Source organism: Anas acuta, chromosome 13 (assembly GCF_963932015.1).
Source record: "Anas acuta chromosome 13, bAnaAcu1.1, whole genome shotgun sequence".
Classification (NCBI taxonomy): domain Eukaryota; kingdom Metazoa; phylum Chordata; class Aves; order Anseriformes; family Anatidae; genus Anas; species Anas acuta.
The window spans coordinates 4623955-4649250 of NC_088991.1; the positions used below are offsets into that span (position 1 = coordinate 4623955).

Below are 25296 nucleotides of genomic sequence, written 5' to 3' on the forward strand. Positions count from 1 at the left end.
GGTCGGTGATACTGATTCATCCACGGAAGTTTTAAGAGGCAAAACTCAACCACGTTGTGAGCAGAATTTGTGTGGACAGCACTTCTCCCATTCTCAATTCCCAGCCCATCAGGGCACATACACTACAACAGGAAGATTCTTTCTTCAGTACCATGGATCAAGATAACTGCAGATGTTCTATCATTTGAAAACAATCTATTTAGAGCAAAATTCAGAGAGTTATATCTTTAGTTCTTGGCCACCATCCCAAGACTGAAAATTGTGCCAGGAATGCAGTGTGGCTGCTACCGAGTGCACCTGTTGTACTGGAATTAATAAGAGTGGCTGTGCTGCCTAACCTGGAGCGATGTCAACGTCAGCACTAGAAATGAAGGACACACCTTCATGATTTAGTTGTTTTATTTTGCTTTTGCAAGCAGCCACAAAACAGGCTATGGAAGAATAAATAAATTAAAGCAGAGAGTGCAGCAGTTTATACGAGTACAACATGAAGATGCTCGACTTTGCAATGATTCAGAGTGCTTTGTTACTGCGCTTGGTTCAGTGTTCAGGCAGTAACCAACCAGAAGCAATCTAGGTCAAGTATTTCCCCCTTTGGCCAAAAAAGATTTTTTAAACATGCCCTCAACCAACTCTGCTACAAATAATAATAAAATGTAGAAAAAACCTCATTTGTACTATCATACAGTCACATCGCCTTGTTCCAAGTGCGTCAGTCCGTTCCAAAATACTTCTGTCCAAAGTGTGTTGGCGCAACAGGATGAACTTCTGTGGTTAAAATTGTGATCTCTGGGAATTCCTGGATGATCGATTTGGCACCTTTGGGGAGAGAGAAGAGAAATCAAAGAAATCAATGCTGCACCGCAGCCGTATTTCAGCGCCTCGTGTTACATCAAGGTAAGCAGAATTCTGCAGCTGAGTCTGCCTCTGTTCTTATGCCTCATTTCTGGCTTATCTGCTTGCATGTGAGGAAAAAATTCCAGAATTCCACATTGTTCTTCTGGGTTTTCTTACTGGGATTTTTCATTTCTTCACCATACATTTAACTTCCCAAACTAAACTATTCACTAATCCAATTATTATTTTGGTTACAGACTGCCAGGAATAACTCTCTGCACCATGGTTGATTTTTTGATAGTGATTTCGGCCATGGCCAATTTCAAAATAAAAACACAAGATCCAGATATTCCTTTTTAGGGTCATCTTTTAAATTAAAAGATCTTTAATGTGCAGACAGTCCAGTTCTGTAGCTTATTTTACATCGTGCTTTCTGTACAACTGGTGTTAGTTGGTGGCTGACCAACTCAGCATGGGCTGCTGTGCTCTGGAGCAACAGGAAGACTTAGGGTCGTTGCAGCGTTTTCTTTACCTATTCCTGCTGACAGGAATGCTTCACCAGTTGCAGTTTTGCTGTTAGGGGTAACAGGCCCTTTTTGTTCTGCTAGCCTTCTCCCCTGCCCATGCCACATGTGCCAGTGTTCGCTCTCAGTTTCAAAATTCAGAGAGGAAAATAAATCCTTTCTGAGCAGAGTGCTGCTGGTGTCCTTATTCGCAAGGGAAGCGCTCTTGGCAGCTGCCTGGAGTGCGGGACTGCCGGAAGCCTTCCCCGCTGGGTGGCAGAGGCGCGAGCACCTCTGCCCCCCGCACAGCCCCGCGACTTACCGTGCGGTGTGGAGAATAGGCTTAGCAGGATAATGACACTTGGTTGCACGCCGTGTTCTATAAGAACTTTGACAGCCTCGATTACAGTATTACCAGTACCTATAAGGGGAAAAAGTGAGATTTTTGTTTTCCTGCTGAAGAACTCATTCCTAAGCCAGCCGGGGCTATAACTGCACCAATCCTGGTGTGGGGCTGAGCGACAATACTGTCCTGTCCCACTGGTCGACTGTCACCTCTGCAAGCATTAATTATTGAAAATTTTTGTCTCCTGATGAAGGAATTTAATCTTTATACCCAAATAGCCGACTCTGCCAGGTTTTAAACACTGAAGTCAGTGGATTTTATTAAAGCCCTAAGGCAAGAAAACTCATCTAAAATAATAAGTTAGCAATTAAGAGCTCCATGTGCAGAACCAGAATTACATCTTAGACTGCAAAATTTCCTTCATCCTGACGAAGTCCTTACCGCATTGATATATTTTGTGGTTTTAATTGCATTTAACTTTAAAATAATTTACTTTAGAATTATTCCTCAAAAAGTCTTTTAATAGTGAAAATACTATTTGAAGTCTTTTCTCATGTAAGTTCTTTTTTTTTTTTTTTTTTTAAATTTGCCATCAGACTTGAATGCAGCTGCCTTTCTCACAAGTGCAGCCAAACCCAAGTGATCTGCTCTGCGTTCACGCTGATGTGGGCTGACTGATGTATGTTCTGGAGCAGCCTGATCAAGTCCCTGCTACATCACCTAAATCAAGCCAAAATCTAACAAAAACCCCGGAAATTCAGAAGCTTTAATTTAAATACAGAACAGTCACCGGAAATAACAGAGACACTTACTTAGTATTGGGTACATAAGAAGAACTTTTCTCCTGTAAATGTCTGGGGGAAACTTAGCATAGTATACTTTTGCTCTTTGAGTCTCCTCATCGCTCTGTATCAGGATTTTTCCTATGCGGATCGATCTACAGCAATCCCGTAAACCTTGTTCCATTGCTTCGCCTCAAAATGAGCAGAAGAAAAAAATATTACGTGGTAACAAAGGGTACAACAATGAGACGTTACAATTAAATGGACTGTCCAAATACTGTGTTGACGAATAGTTCTTGAACAGAGCTTTTTTTTTTCTTGCTTTCCAGTTTTAAAAAGACCTTAAGCTATTTTCCTTATCTCTGTTTAGACAAAAAAACAAGCCTACTCTGTGTCATTTGGCTCCCAGGTATTTGTGTTCCCATGTTCTAGTGCTAAGCACGTTTTCAAAGGAGAGAAGTAGAAATATCAAAACAAGTAATGTCATAATTCATATGTGGTTTGAAAAACAACTCTGAGCTCTGCATAGCCACACCATGGTAAAAAACATAGTACAGGAACCTGCGGAGCCACTGGATTTTATATCATAAAAAGCTTTACATAGTTTTGGACAAAAGAGTACTGCCTCTAGCACCACTGAGCATGGTTTATTTGGAGAGATACCTTTGAGGAGGAAAAACTAGTGGCAAACAAGGAAGGAGAGTTGGCCTGGCCTCTCAGAGCTATTGGTTGTTAAAGAAGAGGTCAGATGAAGTCTGCTGCTGCTATTTGTCTGCTGAAATGTTGAAGAAATGTATTACTTGCTATTCTTCTTTAGGTATCCTTGATTACAGAATGTCAGCTACAGTCTGGGGGGAAACCTTTGCTGTAGGGCAGTTTGTTGCACATTTTCAGAAGGAAGCTGGTTACTGGTTTCAAAAGCATTGAATTCACACCCATTCAACAACCAAAAGCTGCCTACCGCTTCTCATTATGCTGACTCCGCAGTTTCCCTTTTCAAATTTCACTCCTTCGTACTTGTATCCTAAAAAAGGAAAGAAACCAAGGCTCAGCGGCAGTGATCGCTCCCCTCTGCCCCATCCTGTCTTAAGTGACCCTGGTGTGAAGAGAAACGAGATTCCCCCGCACAGGGACCGGTGCTGAGCTCCGTGTGTCTCAGCAGGTGGCGTGGCCCCACCTGCACGCCACATCCTGCACTCCCCAAACAAGCCATGGGAACGGCACCAGAACCATGAAGGAATTTACTCCTAACGGTTACTTCAGGAGAGCAGCACAGGCATGATCCTGCCTGTAGGTTTTATAACTCAAACATTCGGGTGATTATTTTAGATGAAGGATGTTATCCAAAATAAGGGTAAATGGTACGTGCCCTAAGTAACCACGTAAATGCACTCCAGAGCTGCAGGTGAAGAGGCAGAGCCAGAGCATGACTCTACTCTAATTGCGCTCCTGATCGCTGAAGGACAGAAGTGGGTGAGGGTATGTGTTTGGAAGAGATCGCCAGCACTGCAAGCTCAAGTTCATGGATTCGAAGGCAGCCAAGCAAGGTAAGGCCACTCGTAGCTCTTCAGATCCAACCTGAACTTGCCCAGTACCACTGCAGAGAGGAACATGTGGCAGTGGTTTTTTGGGTTTTGCATATTCTGCCTGGCTGAAAAAGGTCCAAAGGCTCCTTTTAAAGGAGAGCCAGCACGGCATTGCATTGCTGGCCTCGAGGGACGTTCTGCTTCTGAAGGAGTACAAATTGTCTGTGCTGACGGCAGCTTCCAGATGCTCAGAGGGAAAGAGTTCAGTATAAATACGTAACGATTTGTAGGTACGTGTCTGCGTTCTCAGGGCACGCTTCCTGTTGGATGGGTGCATGAGGCCGTTTTAGCTCCCTCCTTGGGCACGGGTAAGGGTGAAAGGGCTGACGCTCTGATGGCAGGGCTGGCAGTGCCAGCAGCCTGTGCACCACAGCAACGTGTGCCCAGAGGGGCAGGCCCAAGGCGCTCATTCCCCACAGGCAGACGAGTGGCTCACTGAGAAACACCTGCAGAGCTTCGGGAGGGCATTACTCGCCGGGGACCTGCCAGACAAACTGGGTAACGCAGACAGCCATCAAACTGCCCAACTGACCTGGGACTGATGTGAAGCCAGGCCTCACGAAGCAGCTGCTGTTTTAGTTAAAAGCGAGCCAAGGTAAGTGACTGTGGTGCCTGAGCACCTTCCTAAACTCCAGCTGGCTTCAGCACCAAGTGTTTTCGGGCCATCTTTTCTGTGACTAAAAGGGTGAAGACATACAGATGATTTATGGTGAAGGGCAGAGGGGCAGAGTGAATGAGAGGATGTACAGAGCTGCTCTCAGGCTGCAGAAAATGCCAGCAAAATCCTCAAGGGGAGGAGGACTCAGCTGGTGCCTGTCCTACAGGGGTACTGCAGGTGCCCTGGGTGTGCTTGAGGCTCCCCAGATGTGGCTAATGTACTGAGCAGCAACTACGCTACCTCTGAGTAACCCATGTGACCTTACGTATCTTTTAAGGTTAATAGGAGCAAACCCAAAGTACTGCAGTGGGTTTCTTCTAACGTCAACACAGCCACTTTTTATTTCCTGCTTACCATCACTCACGGTTGCAACAGAGGCAGATTTATGCTGGCATGACAAAACTCCTTGTGCTGAGCACTTTTTTCTGTAACGGGCACATGAAATGTCATCAGTTTTAATTCGATGGTGTGATAGGGGCAAGTAAGGTGATCTCGCACGTACACTGCTAATGTTTTTATCACAGTTTTGCAAGACCAATTTAAAACCACATTAAGGTGACAACTCTATGACTGTTCTGCTCAGTCCTGTCATCACACATCTTCTAGCTTTTTTTTTAAATACCTTGAGGGGACCTTAACTTTATACTCTAGCCTGAATGTTAAGCTGTTCCAGCCTCTTGTAACAAACAGTTCCACATTGTTATATTAATTCAGCTTCCACTCCCAGTCCTACCTGGCCGAGTGGTTTCCCACATACCTGTTGGAGTGGTCACCGTGCATTCTGTGTACGGCAGTTGGTTCAGTCCCTCTTCAACCACAAGTCTGATCTGTAGAACCAGAGAAAGCAGCTTGAAGGGGTTTGTTATCAAGCCAGATAAGATACTAGATGTTAGGAGTTTCTGCAAGTACTAGGTGAACGCCTAACAGCCAAGAACATCCTCTTTTACTAGTAGTTAGGAATAGACTTTAAAGACCTTTTATAGGGCAATGTGTATGTTTTGTCCACATGTCAAATGAAGGCATTAAAAAACAGAACGGGGTACATCTATAAATGCCTTCGTAAAACTGGCTTAACTTCTGTCTGGCAGATAAAGCCGTCAGAGACAAATGTTTCTCATAAGTAAGTGAACCACCCATGTTAACTTCGTGTTGCTGACAGAAAATATCAGTGAGAAAAGAGGAAAACTCCCCTTCTTTCAGTTCCCCATCAGCTAGGCCCTAAGGCCTGTTTTAACATCCATATTTCTAAGAAGAAGCTGCAGCAGGGCTGCCCAAACAGCTGCAGGAGCTGCAGCGCTGTAAGCACACTACCGAGTGCCCAAGGACGTGTCAGGGGATTTACAACTCTCTTTATCACCCCCTTCCTCTGGCACCTGGCAGCTCTGATTGCTCCACATGCTCTGCTCAGCCCCTTTGTGTTCACAGGGTGTAGATGGCCCAGCTGCAGTGGGGACATCCTGGAGGTGTGGCTGGTGTGTCACACGTCCCTCCGGAGGGCAGGAAACCTGTGCTGTACCCCAGGCGAAGGTACGAAATGCGTTCATCTCAGCCCAGCATGACTGCCCAGGACAGATGCTCTGGGTGTTGCAGATAGACAGAATTCTCTCTGCTGGTGAGCCAAAGAGTCAAAGGCCAGGACTGCTCAAGGAAAGTTACCGCCAAGACAAGATGAAACCTATTAAGCAAAAGTCACTGCGTAACGGCAGAAATGAGGTGACTGCTCCTGGGACTGAGCTCGCTTCAGACACTCCAGAAGCAGGGCAGGCTGGAAAGTTTTTCTGTTCCTCCATCCTGCCCCAGTTCCTAGCATGCACAGACTGCATTAGGAGTTAGTGAACTAAACGTCCCTCTTTGATGAGGTTTTGGGAGGAGGGGGCGAGCTAACAATGTTAAGTTCTAGCAGGCCTAGTTAAACTGTCACGGCTCACAGACTTCTGCTGAAGCTTTAGGTTATGCGTTTAATGCTGATATGCAAAATTACATAGTACATGTGCTCATTTATTACAGTTACATGCTTAAGGTTGCCCCTGCAGTAAGCAAGGGAAATGCTGTTTGCTTTGCACCTTCAGTAGCACGAGGTGTGTTAGAACTGCTGGGAAAAGCCACAGCTAATACGAGTCTGAGCAGCTGTAGCTAACTACCACCTAAGTGCTTTGAGGATGTTAAGATGTTGGTGACCCTACCCTTTCTCAGCCAGTTAAGCACATGGATCAAGTCTCCTTGCCACTCTCAAATACCACTGAAGAAATCAGGCCTGACCAGTCCTTCAGGGTCCATGAACAGAGCAATCGGGATAGAGGCACCTGGAGAAAGCAGCTGCCAGCACTCCTGTTTACAGGAGGTGTAATCACTGACTCGGGAAACCAGCCAAGGTGCAGTTAGGGATGGCGTGTCTCTGAGCAGACAAACCTCGAAAAGGGAGAGCCCTTCTAGAGACACCTGAGCAGGTAGCTGTAATCCCGAGCGGCTGCATGTCACAACCGTTGTGCCTGCCTGCAGCTTGGAAAGAGGTGAAGCAATGAAATGCCAATGAACTAGAACGTAAATAAATTAAAAATGAATTTTTAAAGAATCACTTGGACTAGATGATCTTTGAAAGTCCCTTCCAACTTTTCTAGTCTAAATTCCAGAGTGACCGACATTATCTTCACCCTACTTGTCGGCTGAGGCCGCAGGGCAGTGCTGTGGAGATGTCAAACCCCTGCCTGAGCCCAGGCTGCAAGGCAACCGTGCTGAGTCCTTGCCCAAACTCGAGGCACGTGCTGCCTGGCATCTCTCTGGGACATGTCCCCTCTTCCCATCACTCACCTGGGCTGCTGTGGCACCCACCCGGCTGCGTGCAGCTTGACTGAACCCAGTTTATCCAGTACTGCCTACCAAGTGGGATGCCCTAAAATACTTCTCAGGCTGTCTCAGTACGAATGCTGGGGCTTGTAGTGAGCTCCTCACTAATTCCACAGACGAGCTGCAGGGTGCCAGCACTGGAAGTCTCCTTTCACACGCAGGGCAGCACATGCACGAGGGCTCACCCTCAGCCTTTTGCAGAATTCTCTGCTGGGGGCTCTCAGCTTGCTCTCCCGAGCCCCTTCTGCTCTAGCTGTTCAGGTGTCTACCACGAGTTGTAACGATCGATCCTTTCTTGTGCTAGAGGCTTACTTGCCACGCCTGCCTCTTCTCCTTCGCAGACACAAGATGGTTTGTCACCTTATTCATGATTTCAGCCCCCCATCTTGCAGCTGCAGGACCACACCATCAGCAGTCGCTTTCAGGAACTTTCTGCTAACCTTTACCATCCCTTAACTCCTTTCTTCCACAAATATCTTTGAACATTTATTTTATCATCTCTTTCTGTGAGAAACAAGCTGCCATACGGAAAAACTGTACCACTATCAATTCATCAAACCCCTCCTTGAACCCTCTTCCTATTGTGACCTTGTGAGATATTTGCCCCTAGTAACTGCCAAACTAGTAGCAAGCTTGACTCTAGTCTTATTTTCTCTCTGCAACAACATTTTGCTACTCTACAACACTTGAGTTTCTTGTTTTCTGCATTTGTTTCTTGTTTGCTTTCAGACTGCATCTTGTCATTAATCAGCTGTCTGCTAGTCAGATGAAAAACACACAGCGAGTCTTAACAATGTTTGTACATCTACTGGAGCCCACGTCCCACGTGCAACTGTGATACCACACAGAAAATGGGGCAGTCACACACTGTTTCTCATAATATTCCTCTCACAAAATGAAAAGCAGACCACCTCCAAACAGAGTGAGAAGGTAGGTGGGGGAGGCCGTCACACTAATTAATGGTGATAAAGTGCAGCTGGGACCCGTAAGGGTTCTCCTGTCTGTGACAGAATAGCCATTATTTATCTCACTTTTAAAGTACGGAACAGGAACCTTTATTGCTTCGCTTTAGTTTGAGGAAGTTGATCGGAAGGAATGCTCCTGAGAAGACGGGAAACTGCTACAAGGTAGAACAAGAATATTAACCAGAGAGGAGTGCTGGCGGGGAAGGGGCCTGACTCTGGACTGGAGACCTGCACCCTGTAAGTATGCAGGGTTGCTGACATTGGCTCTCTGAATCTCATCTACACATTTAAGCATGTGAAAAGCTGAAACCACCAAAAATAAAAAAATAAAAAAAAGGAAGACTGACCCACAGCTGAGCTGGTTTAGCACAGGCTGTGGATGCTTCCTGTGCTGTTCCCACTTGTCCAGCGCTGTGAAGGATGTTATGTCTGCTGAGAACTGCCGGCACAGAAAGAAGGGGGGACTGTGGCTTTCTGCCTGTCCCTTATGAAGGCAAAGAGGGACACTGCAGTCAGAAACTTGACCCAATAGTTACAGGGATGAGCTTTGTTGGCTCAGGCTTTCACTGATCCTGGAGAATGGAAGAGGCAGAAACATTCTCAAGAAGGGAAAAGCAGCGGGGAAAGTGGAACAAGCTGCAGAGATAAAAAGCACTGCAGTCACATGTCAGGTCGGGGTCGTATGTAAGCCCTGAGCAAGCCTGCATCAGGCATGGGTTAAGACTGGGCTCATCACACGAAACCTGGCTGGTTTAGCAAATAGTGCCGCTGACTGAGTGCTCTCTGGACTGATCTTTGTTAGAGGGAGAAGGAAAGGCTTTCCTCAGTAACAAATCTGGAGTCACAAATAGGAAACACCCTCTTGAATACAAGGGCGTATCCAGTACATGTGTGGTAGCAAGTGTTGTGGGCTTCTGTAAGCATTTAATTTACGTGAGATAACTGCTGCATTCCCACCAGCCTTTGTCCTGACTTACCAGGATGTATGAAAGTTTCTAATTGCTTTGTCCCTGCTAGCAGCTACCCCATGGTTAAAGGCCCATTCCCTGGGTGGAAGCACCCAGAGCTGCTCATCTACCACGCAGTAAGTGTCGGGAGGTGCTCTGCACACAATCAGTGGTTGACATCTAGCCTGTAAGAAATTGTTGACAAGATGGAAAGTACTGTTTCAAACTAACACTAAATTATCTCTGTGCATCTGTTTTTAAATCGTGTTCTCATGTTGCTACTTCTCACTGTACTGAAGTATTTCATAGTAACTTAGTTTCTGGAACCCTTTGAGATGAAAACACTGTAACAAAGAACAGAATCCCAGTACAGAAAGTTGCTGTCAAACAGCAATTTCCTTTGTTTAGAAAAGTTGCCCTCACGCTAACATTATTGTAGCTCATAAGACCATTTTATAAAAAAATTACACAGCATGACACCAAGAAGAAGAAATTCTTCACCTACCAGGCGATCGGCAGAAAATACGAAGTCTCCTCTACTGGCTGTCCTGAAAAAGGTAACAATTTCTATTTTAAATTGGGGAATAATTAAGAGCATTGCTTAAATATAATGTTACTCAAAGGACAATATTTTCCAGAGGCGGTTTGGAGAAAGGTCTCCTGCCACGTTCCAACTTTATCCCCCAGAGATCCTACCGCGTGTTTCCTACCGGCTGGGGAAGCCTGAGCTGCAGTGAGCTCACGCGGGGCTCTGCCTCGTACCACTGGCCACGTCGCTGCACTGCTCACTTCCAGAACTGAGCTGTGCCAGCCTGGTGGGTTCTCTGCAGCCGTAAGCAGGAGAGCTTTGCTTTGCCCGTTCTCAAACCAGTCGGAGCCCAGGACAGTGATGAAGCAGATCTCAGGCGCTGAGGCTGACCCAGCGCACCTGACAAGCAGGGTCTCCTATCTTATCGGGAATTCACTCACAGTGTGGTAAGCCTGGTGAGCCTCAGCCTAAAACAAGCAGGGACAAGCAAGCAGCACTACGCAAACTCCTCTTCTGGCTTAGTGGCTTAGGTGGAACTTTCTACTACCACGACTGCTGGCCCAGAAGTCCAGAAGGCAGGAAGGGCAGGCTGGCCTCTCCCTGCTCCTTGCTGTGCAAACACGCCACGGGGACGGCTGCCATCGGAAAGCCAGGTTGGAACAGCCGGCTTCCCGGGTCAAGACCAACTCTCACCACATAGCAGCAGGACAAGCTTCCAACTAAGGAGACAACATTTCCAGTACGTTAGCCTTAAAAATCCTCAGACAAGGAATCACCATCGCAGGCAGGTCGCTTTTAGTGACACTTTCTGGTAATCACACTAGGCCTACCCCTCTCTCATCTCCACGCTATGATGCTCTGGATGTCTCTTGAAATGCCACAGGCAGTTTTACACTTAATCTCCAAGGTTCTGCAATATCTTCCATTTACAAGAGTGGCAGTCAGGATGTTTGTCTGCCGACTCCCCGTACTGCTAGAACAACCTTGCCACATTAAGAAAATGAGGTTTTAAAAGACTGGCAGCCTAATCTGATTTCTTTCCTTGTGCTAACACCACGGTATTTGTTATTCAAAATGCTGTTTGTTTTTTGCTCTTTCTAGCAATGACAGGATACTCTTAGTGCTCTGCTACTTTGATGTTCATCAGAAAACCAGAACTGAAGAAAGCCCCATCAAATACCCAAGAAACAAGCTTGCTATCACACAACCTGATTTTGTTGAGATTTTTAAAGGGATTCATATTCCCGACTGTGGTGTGTGCAAATATAAAAAAATAACAACAAGTAGCAAAATGTGTAGGCGGTGTATTCTTAGGTTTTTCCAGACTAGAGCATGGCATGTCAGAAAGCTTACCCATATTTCATGAGAGGGGGGTAAGACAAACCTGACCGTGTCACGACTCTGGTTTTGATTGCAAAGCAATAAAAGTTTAGAGTGAATACTGTGGGCTATTAATACAGATTAGGAGGTTTTAAATGAACTACTCTGTCCTCGCACAGGGAGGCTGATGTTTTTACACACTGTTCACAGAACACCCTTGGTCAGTTCTGTCTGGTTTTTAAGGGGATGGAGAACAATAGTGGTGGCATGCATAAAAATTAGAGACAAATAATAATAATATTGAAAATGACAGGCCTCGTGCACACCTTCAGCTGGAAAGCTGTGACCAGGTTTCAAGCCCCACATCACGAGAAAATTAATTTCTAAGGGGCCAGAAAAAAGGTTCATGTGAAAACACTGAAACTGCTCACCTTACAGATCAGGAGGATACAAAGCAATGATCTACAGCAGCCTACAAACTTCTTAATAAAGTAACTGGGACTGGTTCCAACCACTGCCAGGGCTGGAGGCAGGTCCTGCTCTGACACACTTCGGTAATTTCTGTTTCTCCCGCTCACCTTGCACGAGAGATCGTCCAGAGACAGCAGGGTGCTGCGCAGGCAAGGCTGGAAAAAAGCTGCTTCCCCAAACAGAATTCATAGAAGACCTTTATAAGAAGTGTAGGCACTGGAACCTGGTGCCGTTAATGGGCAGTGATGCAGCTGGGAACAGGAGCACCCTCTCTGAGGGAGCACCAGAGCCCTGTGTGTAAGGACTCAGGATGCGGGTGCCATGTGAAAGGGATCCCGCCCTGCCTGCAGCAAAGCCACCTCTGTAGGGCAGCCAGGGCTGCATCCTGCTGCTCCGCTGCCTGCGCTGCTCCGCTGCTCGCTCCATTCCCTGGGGAGTAAGAAGCCGCAGCAGAACACAGCACGATGATCTCCCATAAAAGACGCACCAACCCTTAAATACCTACATTTAAATCTGTTGTTAAACCGGGAGCTCCAACGGCACTACCCATCTGAGCTAATGAACTTCCTCCTGCAGAAACCAGCGCTCTGGGCTGCGGATTGCCACGCTACTCATTTCGGCTTCCAGATCGCTGCTTCCAACCTGCGCGGGCCAGACAGCACTGCGAGGTCACACCCTCCTCAGAAGAGGCTCTGACTGCTTGCTCCCGGGCACTCTGTACTTAAACTCATCAGTTTAAGAGAGGACTCCAGAATTCACGCCCGACAGTGTTAGCAGGCACCCGCCTGCCCGTTTGGCACAGCCGAGGCTCCAGAACTGAGCCAGCCGGGGGAAAACGCGCACAAGCTGAGGCCACCTCTCTGCCTCCCTAATTCTGGCTCCCAGACCTCATTAACTGCAGTCACAGCGACACAAAATGCAGTTAATTATACAAACTGTAATTTCAGCCTGTGAAATGCTCACCACTGACTCAGTTAGCCATCTCTGAACCTGCCACAGGATGTGGGCCCAGCAACATGAAGGTTGTTTTTGTCTTGTTTTTTACTGGACAGTTACTCCAATTGAAAGGCTGTGTTGCATGCCTCTAAATCCTGAATTCCTTTCCACTTTTCTGTGTGGCTCATTCTGTGGGCAACACAGAGTCCTAAGGTCTTCTGCACCCAGCCTGTGCATCCTTAGGCTGATGTAAAAGTGCCTGATGCGAGCTGGCACTGCACCAAGAATTTCTATTCCTTCCTCCCTGCACAGGAATCGCCCCAAACTGACTGTTTTCTCCTTCTTTTGGTGTTTCTCCCAGCAGCTTGCTTCGTAATTTCTGCCCTTCCCGTGATTGCTGTACCTGAAACATCTGTGTTCATGAGCATTGGGGGCATTCCCAATGCCCCCCTTGAGCCTGCCCAGCTGTGGGGCTGCCTGTTATTTTCTAATCCAGAAACAGAGCTACACTGGTGGTATCTAACTGCCCTGCAGTGACATAGCTTTTCCCTCTTCTCCATTGTATACGAACGCAGCCTTTTGTCAGTTTAAATCAGATTTTTTTGACCAGTAACTCCTCTTAGCCATAGCGCCTTATTCATAACTATTAAACATCTGAGGAGGAGCTTCTTGTAGCACTTGGTTGGAATGGCACAGTTGGACAGAGGCCTTGTAAGGCAGATTACACCTGCTCAAGGAAAGGTTACTGCAACAGTTTCTAACTCCTGCATACGAAATACATCTGTGCAGCTGAGCACACATTTTACCATCTTTCTGGACGATGGGCACTGAAGTACTCCATCTGAGGCCTTTCCTCACCGAAATGCTGCTGCCTTTCTGAGCCACATTCAGAATAAAGCGCGGTGTGCTGGCACTGCAGCTGCGAGGAGCGACTCATTATTTCCAAGGCTTGCTCTACGCCTTGCCTTACTGGAGTCTTGTGCAATGGCCTGATGCAACTCTAAAAAAAAAATCTCCTCCAAGTTAAAATATCAGCTGCTGACTTCTGGTTAAATTCAATACACCCAGAAACTTGTTCAATATATCTGCAAGAGTTAAAAATTTACTTGCAACAATAATAAAAATACCTAAGTGGGTACAGTGACTACATTGCTAATATTCACCTAGATATAAAAGCTAAATGTTGTTTCCTTTTCACTAACCTTAAACCCTTCTGTAGGCCATGCAACAAGCAGAATTTGGATTGCCTCGCTGTCTCTCTGCTTGGCCCAGGTAAAACTGCCCTTTCTGCTGTGCAGGAAGGCTGCCAGAAGACATTCTTACCTGCCGAGATCTTTTGTGTGGTCTTGCCACAACTGCCCTCCTTGCAGCAAGCCAGCACTAGCTCCGTGTGCTCCTGCTTGCAATGAGATCAGCTTTTTCCACACTTTGAAGAGTCAAAAATTCCTAATTTAAGGTAACAAGGCACATCTAAGCCAGTACAATTAACTTAGGTATTGTCTTTGATGGTTACTTCTACACAAAAATACATTAGTGGTATTACAGTTGCAAAGTTAAGTACTCAAGAGCTGGGAAATACCAAAACACAGCCTATGCAGGTAGAACAGAGAAGAAATAAGGGGAAGAACCAAGTTGGTTACTGCAGGTGTTAGGAGGCCCACGTGTGGCAGGACAATAAGGGTTTATTGGGATCCTGGAACACTCCACTGACAAACTGCTCCCCACCTCTGTACCTGCTGGGGCTCCTGGCATCACAGGAGGCAAACTGTGCTTTTAAGGGATGCCCTCTGCATGCGTTTGTGTTACGTCACACGCTAAATTTATCAGGCTGTGGTATCACCTTCCACGTGCAGAACAATCGGACGCCGACAGGACGGGCGGGAGGAGAGCTCCTGACGCGTGGCGTGAGACCTGCGGTTTCCCTGTGCCTTAAGCACCTCGTGTCAGAGGTGCTCAGCGGCAGGGCCCAATCTTAAAGGCTTTTTGACCCTAAGAGCTGCAGAAGCAGGACGACAGCTCCGTGTCCCGCCAGGTGTGGTGGCAGCACGGGCTTTTGGTGACAGCAAGCGACAAGCGCGGAAAGCAGCGCCTGCAGGAAGGGCAGCGTCCCACGGAGCCAAGGGCCCCTCAGCCAAACCCTCCTCAGCGCCGCACCGCTCCCGGATCCAACCTGGGCGCTCTCCACGGCTGGATCCGGATGGTTTTTGAGGTCCCTTCCACCCCGAGCCACTCTCTGACTGCACGGTCTGTCAGGGGCTGCCGGTGAGGGGGGCTCCCCTCACGTCCCGCTCCCCCCTCCCCGGGGCCGCGTCCCTCAGCCCCCCACCACCCCCCTCAGCCCCCCACCACCTCCTTCAGCCCCCTCACACCCGCCTCAGCCCCTCGGAGCCCCCCTCAGCGCCCCCCAGCGCCTCAGCGCGGCCGGAGCCCGCCGCCCGCCCCTCCCTCCCTCGCTCCCTGCCCGCCGGTTTCTGGGCAGGCCTCGCGGCGCTCACTTGTCCCTGATGATGGTCTGCAGCTCCCGGATCTGGTCGTTCATCGGCAGCAGCTTCAGCTGCGCCCCGATCTCCGCCGCGGGGCTGCGCGCTTCCACCAGCACCCCCCCGTCGTTATTGCTGCCGCTGCTGCTGTCCGGGCTGGGGCTGCTCTCGCCGCCCTCATCGGGCTCGGCGAAGCGGATCAACCGCGAGCAGCCGCCGCCGCCCCCCCCTGTCCCCGCCGCCGCCGCCGCCAACACCACGGGCGGCTGCTGCTCGTCCTGCGGGCCGGGCGCGGGGCCGAGGCGCTGGTTGCGGCACGGCATCGCCTCCATGCGCCGGGCCCCGGCCCCACAGGCAGCCACGCGTGCTCAGCGCCGGCCCCCGGCTTGCGCCGCCGAAGGGCGGGCCGTGGGGGAGCGCCGCCACCCTAATGGCCGCCCGCGCTGCCGCTCAAGCGGCGGGGAGCGGCGCGGGGGGGCGCTGCTGGCGGCGCGGCCTCGGCTGAGGCGAGCGAGGAGTCCCCTTGTCCCCCCCCCCCATGGCTCCCTCACGGGGCTTTCGGTGCTTTCAGCTCACGATCTCGGCCCTCCAGCCCCGTGTGGGGCCCCGGGAGGCCCCGCGCCGCTGCCCGGCTCTCGGGTGGGGTGGCTGTGAGGTGATGGCTGCACCAGGAGTGGGGCTGGGGCTGCTCTGCCCCTCAGCAGCCCTGCCCTTACCTCGGGGGAGTCCTCTCTGGCCTGTCCCTCTGGCCTGTTCCGAGAGTGTCTAAGGGCTATTTGGTGATTTTAACCCCAAATACGCTGGAGTAAACTCTGGTTTAGCCTCCACGTCCTTACACAGGTGAGGCTCCATGCTGAAGATCATGAAATACCACATAAAGTAGTGTGCTTTCATAGAACTGCAGAATCACAGAATCATTAGGGTTAGAAAAGCCCTCCAAGATCATCTGGTCCAACCATCCCCTGCCACCAGTGTCACCCACTAACCCACGTCCCCAGGCACCACGTCCAACCTTTCCTTGAACACCCCCAGGGACGGTGACACCACCACCTCCCTGGGCAACCCGTCCCTACACCTAACCACACTTTCTGACAGAAATTTCTCCTCATTTCCAACCTGGCACCACTTGAGGCCATTCCCTCCAGTCCTATTGCTAGTTACCTGTGAGAAGAGGCCGACCCCCAGCTCCCCACGCCTCCCTTTCAGGTACTTGTAGGGAGCAATAAGGTCTCCCCTGAGCCTCCTCCAGACGAAACAACCCCAGGTCCCTCAGCTGCTCCTCATAGGACTTGTGTCCCAGGCCCTTCACCAGCTTCATGGCCCTGCTCTGGACATGCTGCAGGGCCTCGATGTCCTTCTTGTAGTGAGGGGCCCAAAGCCAAACCCAGCACTCAAGGTGTGGCCTCACTAGAGCAGAGTACAGGGGGACGATCACCTCCCTGGTCCTGCTGGCTGCACTATTCCTGATATAAGCAAACAGCTTCCTCACCTGCCCTATATACTGCCTATGACCTCTTATAAGTGAGGAAAATTATGAGGAATTCTGAACTAAGCTGACACAGAAATGATGGTTTGCATCATTTCATCTAGAAACACTCAGCCTAGGCTTAGTAAGCTACTTTCCAGTAGGGCAAAAACCAGCTGTGCTCATGTTTCACGTGCAAAGTTTCAGGCAGGATATTTTCTAAACAATGAATTTGTGAACTCCTGACAGTGGGGCTGGTAATGGAAGTGCTGGCAGAGCCTTAAACAAAGAGGCACAAACACACATCCTTCATTTGACTTGCACATTTTGATTCTGCAATAATTAAGGGATGTATATCAGTAATTTTGTAGGCAGATGTCTGTTAGGAGAAGAGGATTTTAAAAAAAATCAAAGCCTTGGCACATCTTAATTAACTTGTCAATCTATTTAACTGAGAACCAAACCTGCAGGAACTCTGCAGAGTTAAAACAACACTTAACAAGAACTTACTGTGGGATTGTGGCTTACTTAAAAATGTAGCACAGAGAGAACAGAAGACAAAACTGATGAGAAGGTGGAATGACTGCAGCAGTCTGTGTAGCCATCTGCTGCAATAAACATTTATGTATATTCACTTTTGCCTAATGTACCTACAAATGCGTTTCTCTGAATATCAGCAAAATTCAGTGCGAAAACAGAACCTAATCTTGAATTACAGACAAAACTTTCAATTGTGAGAATCGGAGTATTAGTCTGTTCATTTCACTAGGAGGTGACTGTAAGTCTTTTGACTTTATTAAAGATGAGCAACACCCCAGAGAGATAACAAGCTGAAAGACAAACTGAGGGATGGGAAACGGGAAGCTATTGTAGAAATGGATAGTTGCAGGTTCAGAGAAGAGGTATGATTTAGCCAAGTCTGAATCTGTAGCTGTGAATTTCTCCTGAATACAAAGGCCCAATTGTTAGATTTATGTGAATCTTTCTTCCTTTTTTTTTCTTCTTTTTTTTTTTTTCCCAGAAGTGAGTCTTCAGAAACAATACATCCTCTTTTGTCATTTGATATATATATATATATATATATTTGGGAAATTTATGTAATTTTTTTATTCTGTTTGACAGGGGAGGAGGAGGGAAGAATTTATCTGTAGCAGCTGTTCTAGAGACAAAACCGAAAAAAATGGCAATATTTCCTGTGCTCTGGTTTCACTATTTGCCATCAAACTGAGAGGAATTGCTGCTGAAGTGTCTCGTAGCAGACCATCTAGGCTAGCAAAACACAGAGACACTAAACAAAAGGTGAGCCAGAGCAAGAAGCATTTTGCAACATGCTTGGGGGCAAATTTTAACACTTTTTGTGCTTTATTACTTAACTAAAGAGCATATCTGTTGGGAAACTACAGACTATCAAGATGATGACTTGTGGAATGAGGATATGGGCAAGAGCTAGTTGGGAGGACAGGCCACTAGTCTGAAAGCATGGGCATCATAACTGCAGAGACTCCAATACCAGCACAGGTGTCTGACACAGAGTGCTAGAACCCGTTTTAGTGCCATAAAGCTCAGAGGATGGCAGGTTCTGTGCCGGTGTCCTATCAGAGCATCATGGCAGCTTTCCATCAGATATATGCTAACTACATTTCTAACACCTTAAACATTTGTCCTTTTCACTATGCGTGTTTTATCTCTAAATTAATATGCATAAACTTGTTAAAACAAGGATTAATGATAGTTTATTAAAACACCTGACCCACTTGGCTTTCCCTCCTTCCTAGGAAGGATCTTGAGTTGGTACCAGAATGCAAGTGAACTACGATACCTGCAACAATTAAAGGGCAATCACACTTACGCTGAATTCAGTGAGAAGTTCGTTACCGACTTCAAGTGTGTCACGTTAGGGAGAAAATGCACAATTGGGTTCATGTCGAAGCTTGGCAGAATTTTTGATGCTAATCCCTTTGCTGCCTCCTCTAGGCCAGAACCTCACGTGCCTGTACCACTGCTGTCTGAGGAAGCATTTTCTAAGATCCCGGTGCTGTGCCTGCCCTGCCTAATGAAGTTCAGAGGAAAAATAGTTGAATTCTCTTAGGTGGAGAGGGACATGTTGTAATATGGTGCTATCCAGGCCATATGTTAGTAGAAGTCAGAGATTATTTAATCAGAAGCCTGACTTAATCAGCATGTGTCTAGGCATTGAAGCAGAAACAAGCTCTATGCATTTTCCAGGAAAATCAGGAGTTGTATACCAGGCTCAGTATTATTTATAAAAGGACTGTTTTATGGGATTAATAAGCTGACATATTACATTCCATCTTCTTGACATTCATACACTCAGGTCAAGTTTGCTGTGTTTTTTTTTCTTTGACTTTAGGTTTGTTAACTGTCAAGACTTAAATTTCAAACACATGTAAATTGTACTGTATCCTAGTTACAGTTCTCTGAATGCTTATTTTTAACCAAGCACTGAAACTTCTAAAATTCAAACTGTTAATTAGGTGACACTGCATGGCCAGTAATTAATGTCAATATATCAGACTTTAACTATCTGCTTCGTATTTAAAGTTAATACTTCCAGTCCCCTGGGGACAAGAAAATATATTAAATGCAGGGGAAGAAAGATAACACAGAGATGGGGAGAGCTAAGAAGACAAATTCATTTATGGTATAGGCAAAACCAGCAACAATACTTCTAAATGTTTTCTCCAATACCGCCCTTAGTCTCTGAAAGTCATTTCTTAGTATGGAAGGACAAAGTGTGTAGTGTAGACTGAAAGTATATGTTTTCTTCTCAGTGATTATCATACTTGTATAGGAAGTGTACTTCTGTTGTTCCTATTTTAAATTTATGTGGCCAGTTTAATGTCACCTGGTTTGTGCGCAACTCTGCATGTGCTGATGTTGGACTTGGTATCAAAGTGATAGGAAAGGATTTGACGGAGCATGAAATATAAAAGTACTTTGTATTTCTATGTTCCCTGATAAAAATAAAAAATTGGAAGGGAAATAGCACTTTCTTGAGAAATAGGAAACTATCTACCTGAAGACAGCAACTGCGTCATCCCTCAGCCTTTGCTCCCTATGGCTTGAACAAACCCCGTCCTCACCTCCCAGGTCATGCTGGTGATCTTGCTGGTGATCCTTCTGGTGATCCTGTTGGTGATCCTTCTGGTGATCCTGCCCTCTGCAGCCCTCCGCACAAACAGGGCCGCTGATCGTGCTGAACACAAGCATACCTGGTGTCTGTAAAACCTGCAGGCATTCCCACTATGACTTCGTGTCAATACAGGATCTTGCTTCTGCCCTAAGCTGTTCAGGTGCTCTTTCCTTGAGCTATAAGAAAGTGTGCTGTTGTACCCAGATAGGTTTGTGGTTCCACAGAACTTGTTATGTTAACTGCCATCTACTGGATAGTTCTGTGATGGGGTTCATCCTGTTGAGTTTAGGTCCGATTTTATCCTGACTGCACAAACAGCAAAGATAATAACACCTTTCTTTTTTAAGCCATTAGGTATGTTCAAGAGGAAATAAACCATCAGTGTTTGTTACCTCAGGTGTCAGTAGGTCCCAGTGGACCTTGCTGATAGGCAGCTTTTGCTTGCATCAGTTGGCTGCCTTCTCTCTCTGAAATGCTGGAATTCCCCACAGCCTTTGCCAGACACACCTTTAGCACCTGGAAATCCCCTAACATGGGATGTGCTGAGGGGTGTGATGGTGCCCCTGCAATTTCCCAGAAGCTGCAAGGATTAGAGCATCTTAGTACTCATCAAACCAGCACTGCTGGCTGTTGGCTAAATGCATGAATTAATTCGCTCCTCGATCTTTATTAGCAGCTTTCATACAGCATTCCATAGACACCACAGCCCTATTAAATTCCCTGCGACAATTACAAGAATTTGCCTTCTGGTGAGACTAATTCATGCAAGAGCTTTAATGAGTGTTTTTCCCCTCCCTGTAGATCTGTGCTTAAAAATCCTCTCTCATGCTGATACAAAAACACAGTTGCAGATTATATCTTTAAAGATACAGTTATGTTAGCATGTGTTGCAGGACTGAGTCTCTTATCAAGCTGGTAATGAATTCAGTGTTTGCTGTTAAATGAATGCTCTGATTACTTTTCAATGCATTGCATTACATACATTTGCAATTCCTTTCTCAGTGAGGCTCTATTGGAAAATGTGCTGATATGAAAAAAATTATTTTCATGTTCTATCATTTAAGAGTAAATGGAGTGTTATCTTCCATTTTTTCATTTAACACTGTAGACTAGCCATCTGCTCTAGTCACTGCTTTCAGTACTAACAAACAGGAGAATTTATTTTTAGGTTCATACAGTATATAATGTTCATATATTGATGCTGATCCTCAGTGTATGTTTAAATAATTAGCCGTTCTATATTACTTATTAAAAAAAAAAAACTATTGAAGAACAACAGAAGGAAAGCATAAACAAACTATCCTTATTTGAGGAAAATTCATGGTATTACTTTGTAAGCCTCTTTACTAACAACATCATGAAGCTGTTAATGCTTGAGGCATTTAAAGCTCAAGGAATCCTCAGAAACATGAGTGAGTCATCAAATTATTCTTCATTGCCTCTTAGCAAGCTGAAACCATCATCAGCCACATAATATTAAAGAAATACCATGCTGCTGATTATGTATGATGTTGTATATGCTGTCGGTGTGACTTCATAATATTTCATTGAGATGTGGATTTTTTTTAATTACTAATTTTGGTTGGGTTATTTTTTTCTCGCCGGTCTTCAAGACATTGTAATGGGGTGCAATTTTTCAAGAGATTTATGCTTAGCATAGCGCTAATGCTACCCAGCTCTGTTCAAGTGTTTGAATCAACAAAAATGGAAATACTTCAAATCATTAGTCACTGGTAATTAGGGTGTTTGTGGATATTAAGTGGGAAGTTAAACAATCTTTTTCAGTGGTTGGCATTCTAGTTAGGATGTTGGATAGTTCTGTAGCCCTGTGATATTTGTAACACAAATAATATGATACGTTTTAAATAACTTGTAAAACAGCCAACAATATACTAATATAACATGTGAGCTGCTTGCCATTACAAAACACAGGAGAAGTCATCGTGGAAAATCTGTTTTTGTGCTTGAGTCTGTGTAGTGATGTTAACAAAATCATATTTTTAAGAAGAAAGCCTAAAAGACAATTTTGTAATGCAATCATACCTGTCAGTATATAGTTCATTTACACTCGTTATTGGTCTGCAAAATGTAATTCACACTGCACCTCAAATGTGTGTGTAGCTGCTTAAAGGTAAGGTCTTAGGAATAATAGGAGTTAATATTTTTCAAGAAATAAGTGTAACAGTATCTCCAAATCAGGACTGCACCTTTCAGCACAAACCTAATTTTATGTCAGTCTGAGGGAAGGTTTCTCTTTTCTTCCCCTCACAAACTTGTCCCATTTTCCCATTTTTTTTTCTCATATTTCTTCCCATTAATTTTCTCTTAATATACTTCAGTGAAGCACTCCCCTCCTTGTGTTCTTTACCTTCTCATATTGTTGATTACAAATTATGACTGAGTAGGGTATTGTCACTTTTCTATAACCTCTAGCCTGACTTCTGCTTTCAGTTTGATTTCCACAATTCTGGGGACACTTTCATTTAGTCGGATGCATGCTGTAAGTGGAATCATCAATGTTCCCATTTGAAATACAGGTGTCAGTCTCCCCGTGGCATGTGGATTGTTTAGCATTCAGTGTTGATTCCACCCATTTTATAGGACCATTTAATAATTACACATCTTAGCTCAATAAATAGTCTTTATGAAATTGCGCCCCGCTTTATTACAGCTGGAAGAAATAAGTACTTGTCAATATAAGTGAAGTTTATTCCAATGTTGTAATCGTATTAAACACCTTTAAAGAGGAAAAAGTATCTGAAACCTGTTTTATTATTTAGACTTTATTAGAGGTTTTAAATTCTAACTACCATTTGTTAACAGTTCCCTGTACATAACTGACAGAGTGTAGCCGACTCCAGTGTTTTGATCGTAAGCCATAAGCTTAACCACTGCACTTGTGCATATTCACGATTCTGATATTTTATATGTAAATCTCAGGATTTCACCACCATGCATATTCCACTTCAAGTACTTCTCTGCCGTAGTGCAAATCTCCTGCGAGCGTAGCGTTGACGGATTTTTATAGATAGTTTTATTCCACTTACATGGCTAAGACATTTCATGTACGTGTGCCAAGCTGTCAAAGCTGCAAGGATCTAAATGAGGCCAGAGCTGCCACCCTTAGGAAACAGAGAACTCAGGCATTTGAGGGCATAATGCTAGAGAGCTTTAATATCCTGCTGCAGTGTAGTTTAGGTTTCTTTTTATTGAGGGACTGGAATGCTTGAAGAACGGCCACACATCAGAAGTAACTGGAAGTTTTGAGGGCTCTTCAGGGTGAACCTGAACAAAGAGCAAAAGTGTGTCAGTTTAAGACTGCAAAACTGAAAGATGGTCGGGCATATGACAAAAGGTGCATCTCTTGTCTGAAAGAGTAAGTCCACTCATTACTAGTGCAATAGTTCATTATACAAAAGTGCTAGAAGTCCAGTTGTAAATAATGAGTTTTACCCTCTGCAGTTTCACTAATTCTCAATTGGTTCAGATTTGCTGTGATCCCTCAGCGTGCAGGCACCATCTCAGTTGCCTTGCTGAATGCTAATGAGCTTCCACTGAATTTAATCACAGAAAGACGTCTCTTCCACATCGACACCTATTACCAGCTCCCAAACTGCTTTGTGAAGCTTCGTAGCGATGTGCCCATAGTGTTGTAGCTGCCTGTAAGAGCTGGAAGTCGCTCCAGGCACTGTGCAATAGAGCACTCAGGCGGACTCGAGGACCACCATATCGTGCCCTTACCTGGGAACCACCTTACTGTTTGCCAAATACATTGAAACCACCCCTAAGGCAATATGAAGAGAAGGTAAAAATGAAGGAAGAAACTGCATATGGAAGTCCATATATTAACAACACAGCTCCTATATTTAGAGGCAGGCAGGAAGCAATATATTAAGAACATGCTTTTATCTAGCTATGCTTCAGATCAGCTCTGAGCTTTTCTCCGCTTCCTCCAGCTATCCAGCTGACAGATGGTGTCATAGCTTTGTGGCTGAGATCCATAAGTGAAATGCTTGTCCTGGGTTTAGCTTTCACCAAAGGGGAGCTTCAGTTGGGACATACTTATCCAAGCTGTCCCCAGATTTTCATTCAGACCTTTCCAAGAATTTCCCGTAATTCGTAATTTTGGATTCTTAACTCATTTTAACACTCTCCTTAGGGTTTAGTGCACCTTAATCTATCTTTAGAAATGCTTTTATCCTTGGATGCAGTAAGCTGGAGCTATCTTCTGCCTGTACAATAAATGGGATTTCTTAATTGTTCTGGTATGTCAGCAGAAAGAAGTCGCAACCCTATAGTCTACCTATTAGCAATATTCCCTCCATTTGGCTTCATTCTTCACACAGTGAAACTCTTTTCATATAAGCATGCATATTGCCAACTCTGCTTTTTCCGAGACTATAAATAAGCATGCGGCTTGTTACTATTTCTTGATCAGGATTAAACACAGTCATAATCAAACACGTCCAGGATGAGAATGAGCTTATAAGGAATGATATCAACTTTGGCTTTGAGGATTCTGGGATAACAACAGGTGCTTCAAAAGGTCTGAATCAATATACCTGTGGGAATCATCTGAACCAATTTTACAGCTTCTTATAAAACCTTGTTTTATTGCAGTTCATTCCCTCACTGTATTTCACAGTTCGCATCCGTCTGCAAATGTCATTTTTCGTCCATTCTGACTATATTTCCCCTCCTGTTCATCTATTTTGAAATAAATAAATTAATTCTGGTTTATTGCTTCTGAAATGCCTAGATTTTTATGAGGCATGTAATACTTCCACAGCAGAGTTTTTGCGGTTCTGCACTATACCCTGATGTATGATTCTTACAGGAAAAACCTAAGTACTCGCTTATGTTAGTACTTATTTATTAGCCAGATGATGCTTTCAAAGTGTTGAGAAAACATTAACAAATTAGTCTTCATGCCAACACCCGGTATGTCAGCGGTGTCTTCATTTGTTTTATCTTCAGTTTGCTGTTAGGGATACTGAGACATCCCTGATACAGCTGTACAGTGTGTCACGGTAGAGTGAAAGTGTTCTCAAGACCTGGTTTGCTGTCTACACCATTCATGGAAAGACGGGTGGCCATGCTACAGAGTATACACAAGTACACCTCTCAGATTAGCGTGGTATTAGTTTGCCGCAGTATTTTGGCATTTATTATTTTAGAATTTTAATATTAGCAACATAACATTTTATGGTGCTTTGGAAAGTAGTGTAGAAAAACTTCAGCTATCTTTTAGGATTCTATTCACAATTCTCCTCTGTGGTGAGTTATTGCCATTCTCGTAGCTTCCATTTCTTCTACTGAGCTTTTTCTGTCATTTATTCTGACTGCAAACTCTGGGCCAGGCATCGATTTTTTTGTCTGAGTTATACAAGGAAATCTTCTGCTTCTGTAACTAAACTTAAAAAAAAAAAAAAAAAAAAAAAAAAAAAAGCTTACTTTTTTAATAGCAAGCTCC

At 45.4% G+C, this 25296-nt stretch overlaps 1 protein-coding gene across 1 annotated transcript; it reads right to left on the reverse strand.

The window, feature by feature from the left end:
- Positions 1–381: 381 nt before the first annotated feature.
- On the reverse strand, positions 382–15597 carry UPRT (uracil phosphoribosyltransferase homolog). The gene is made up of 7 exons (XM_068696960.1): positions 15220–15597; positions 9974–10016; positions 5470–5539; positions 3430–3492; positions 2499–2660; positions 1663–1761; positions 382–819 (listed from the first exon to the last, which is right to left on the reverse strand). Exons 1-7 carry the CDS (start codon positions 15534–15536, stop codon positions 713–715), a joined length of 861 nt encoding a protein of 286 aa, XP_068553061.1. The 5' UTR covers positions 15537–15597; the 3' UTR covers positions 382–712.
- Positions 15598–25296: the final 9699 nt, after the last annotated feature.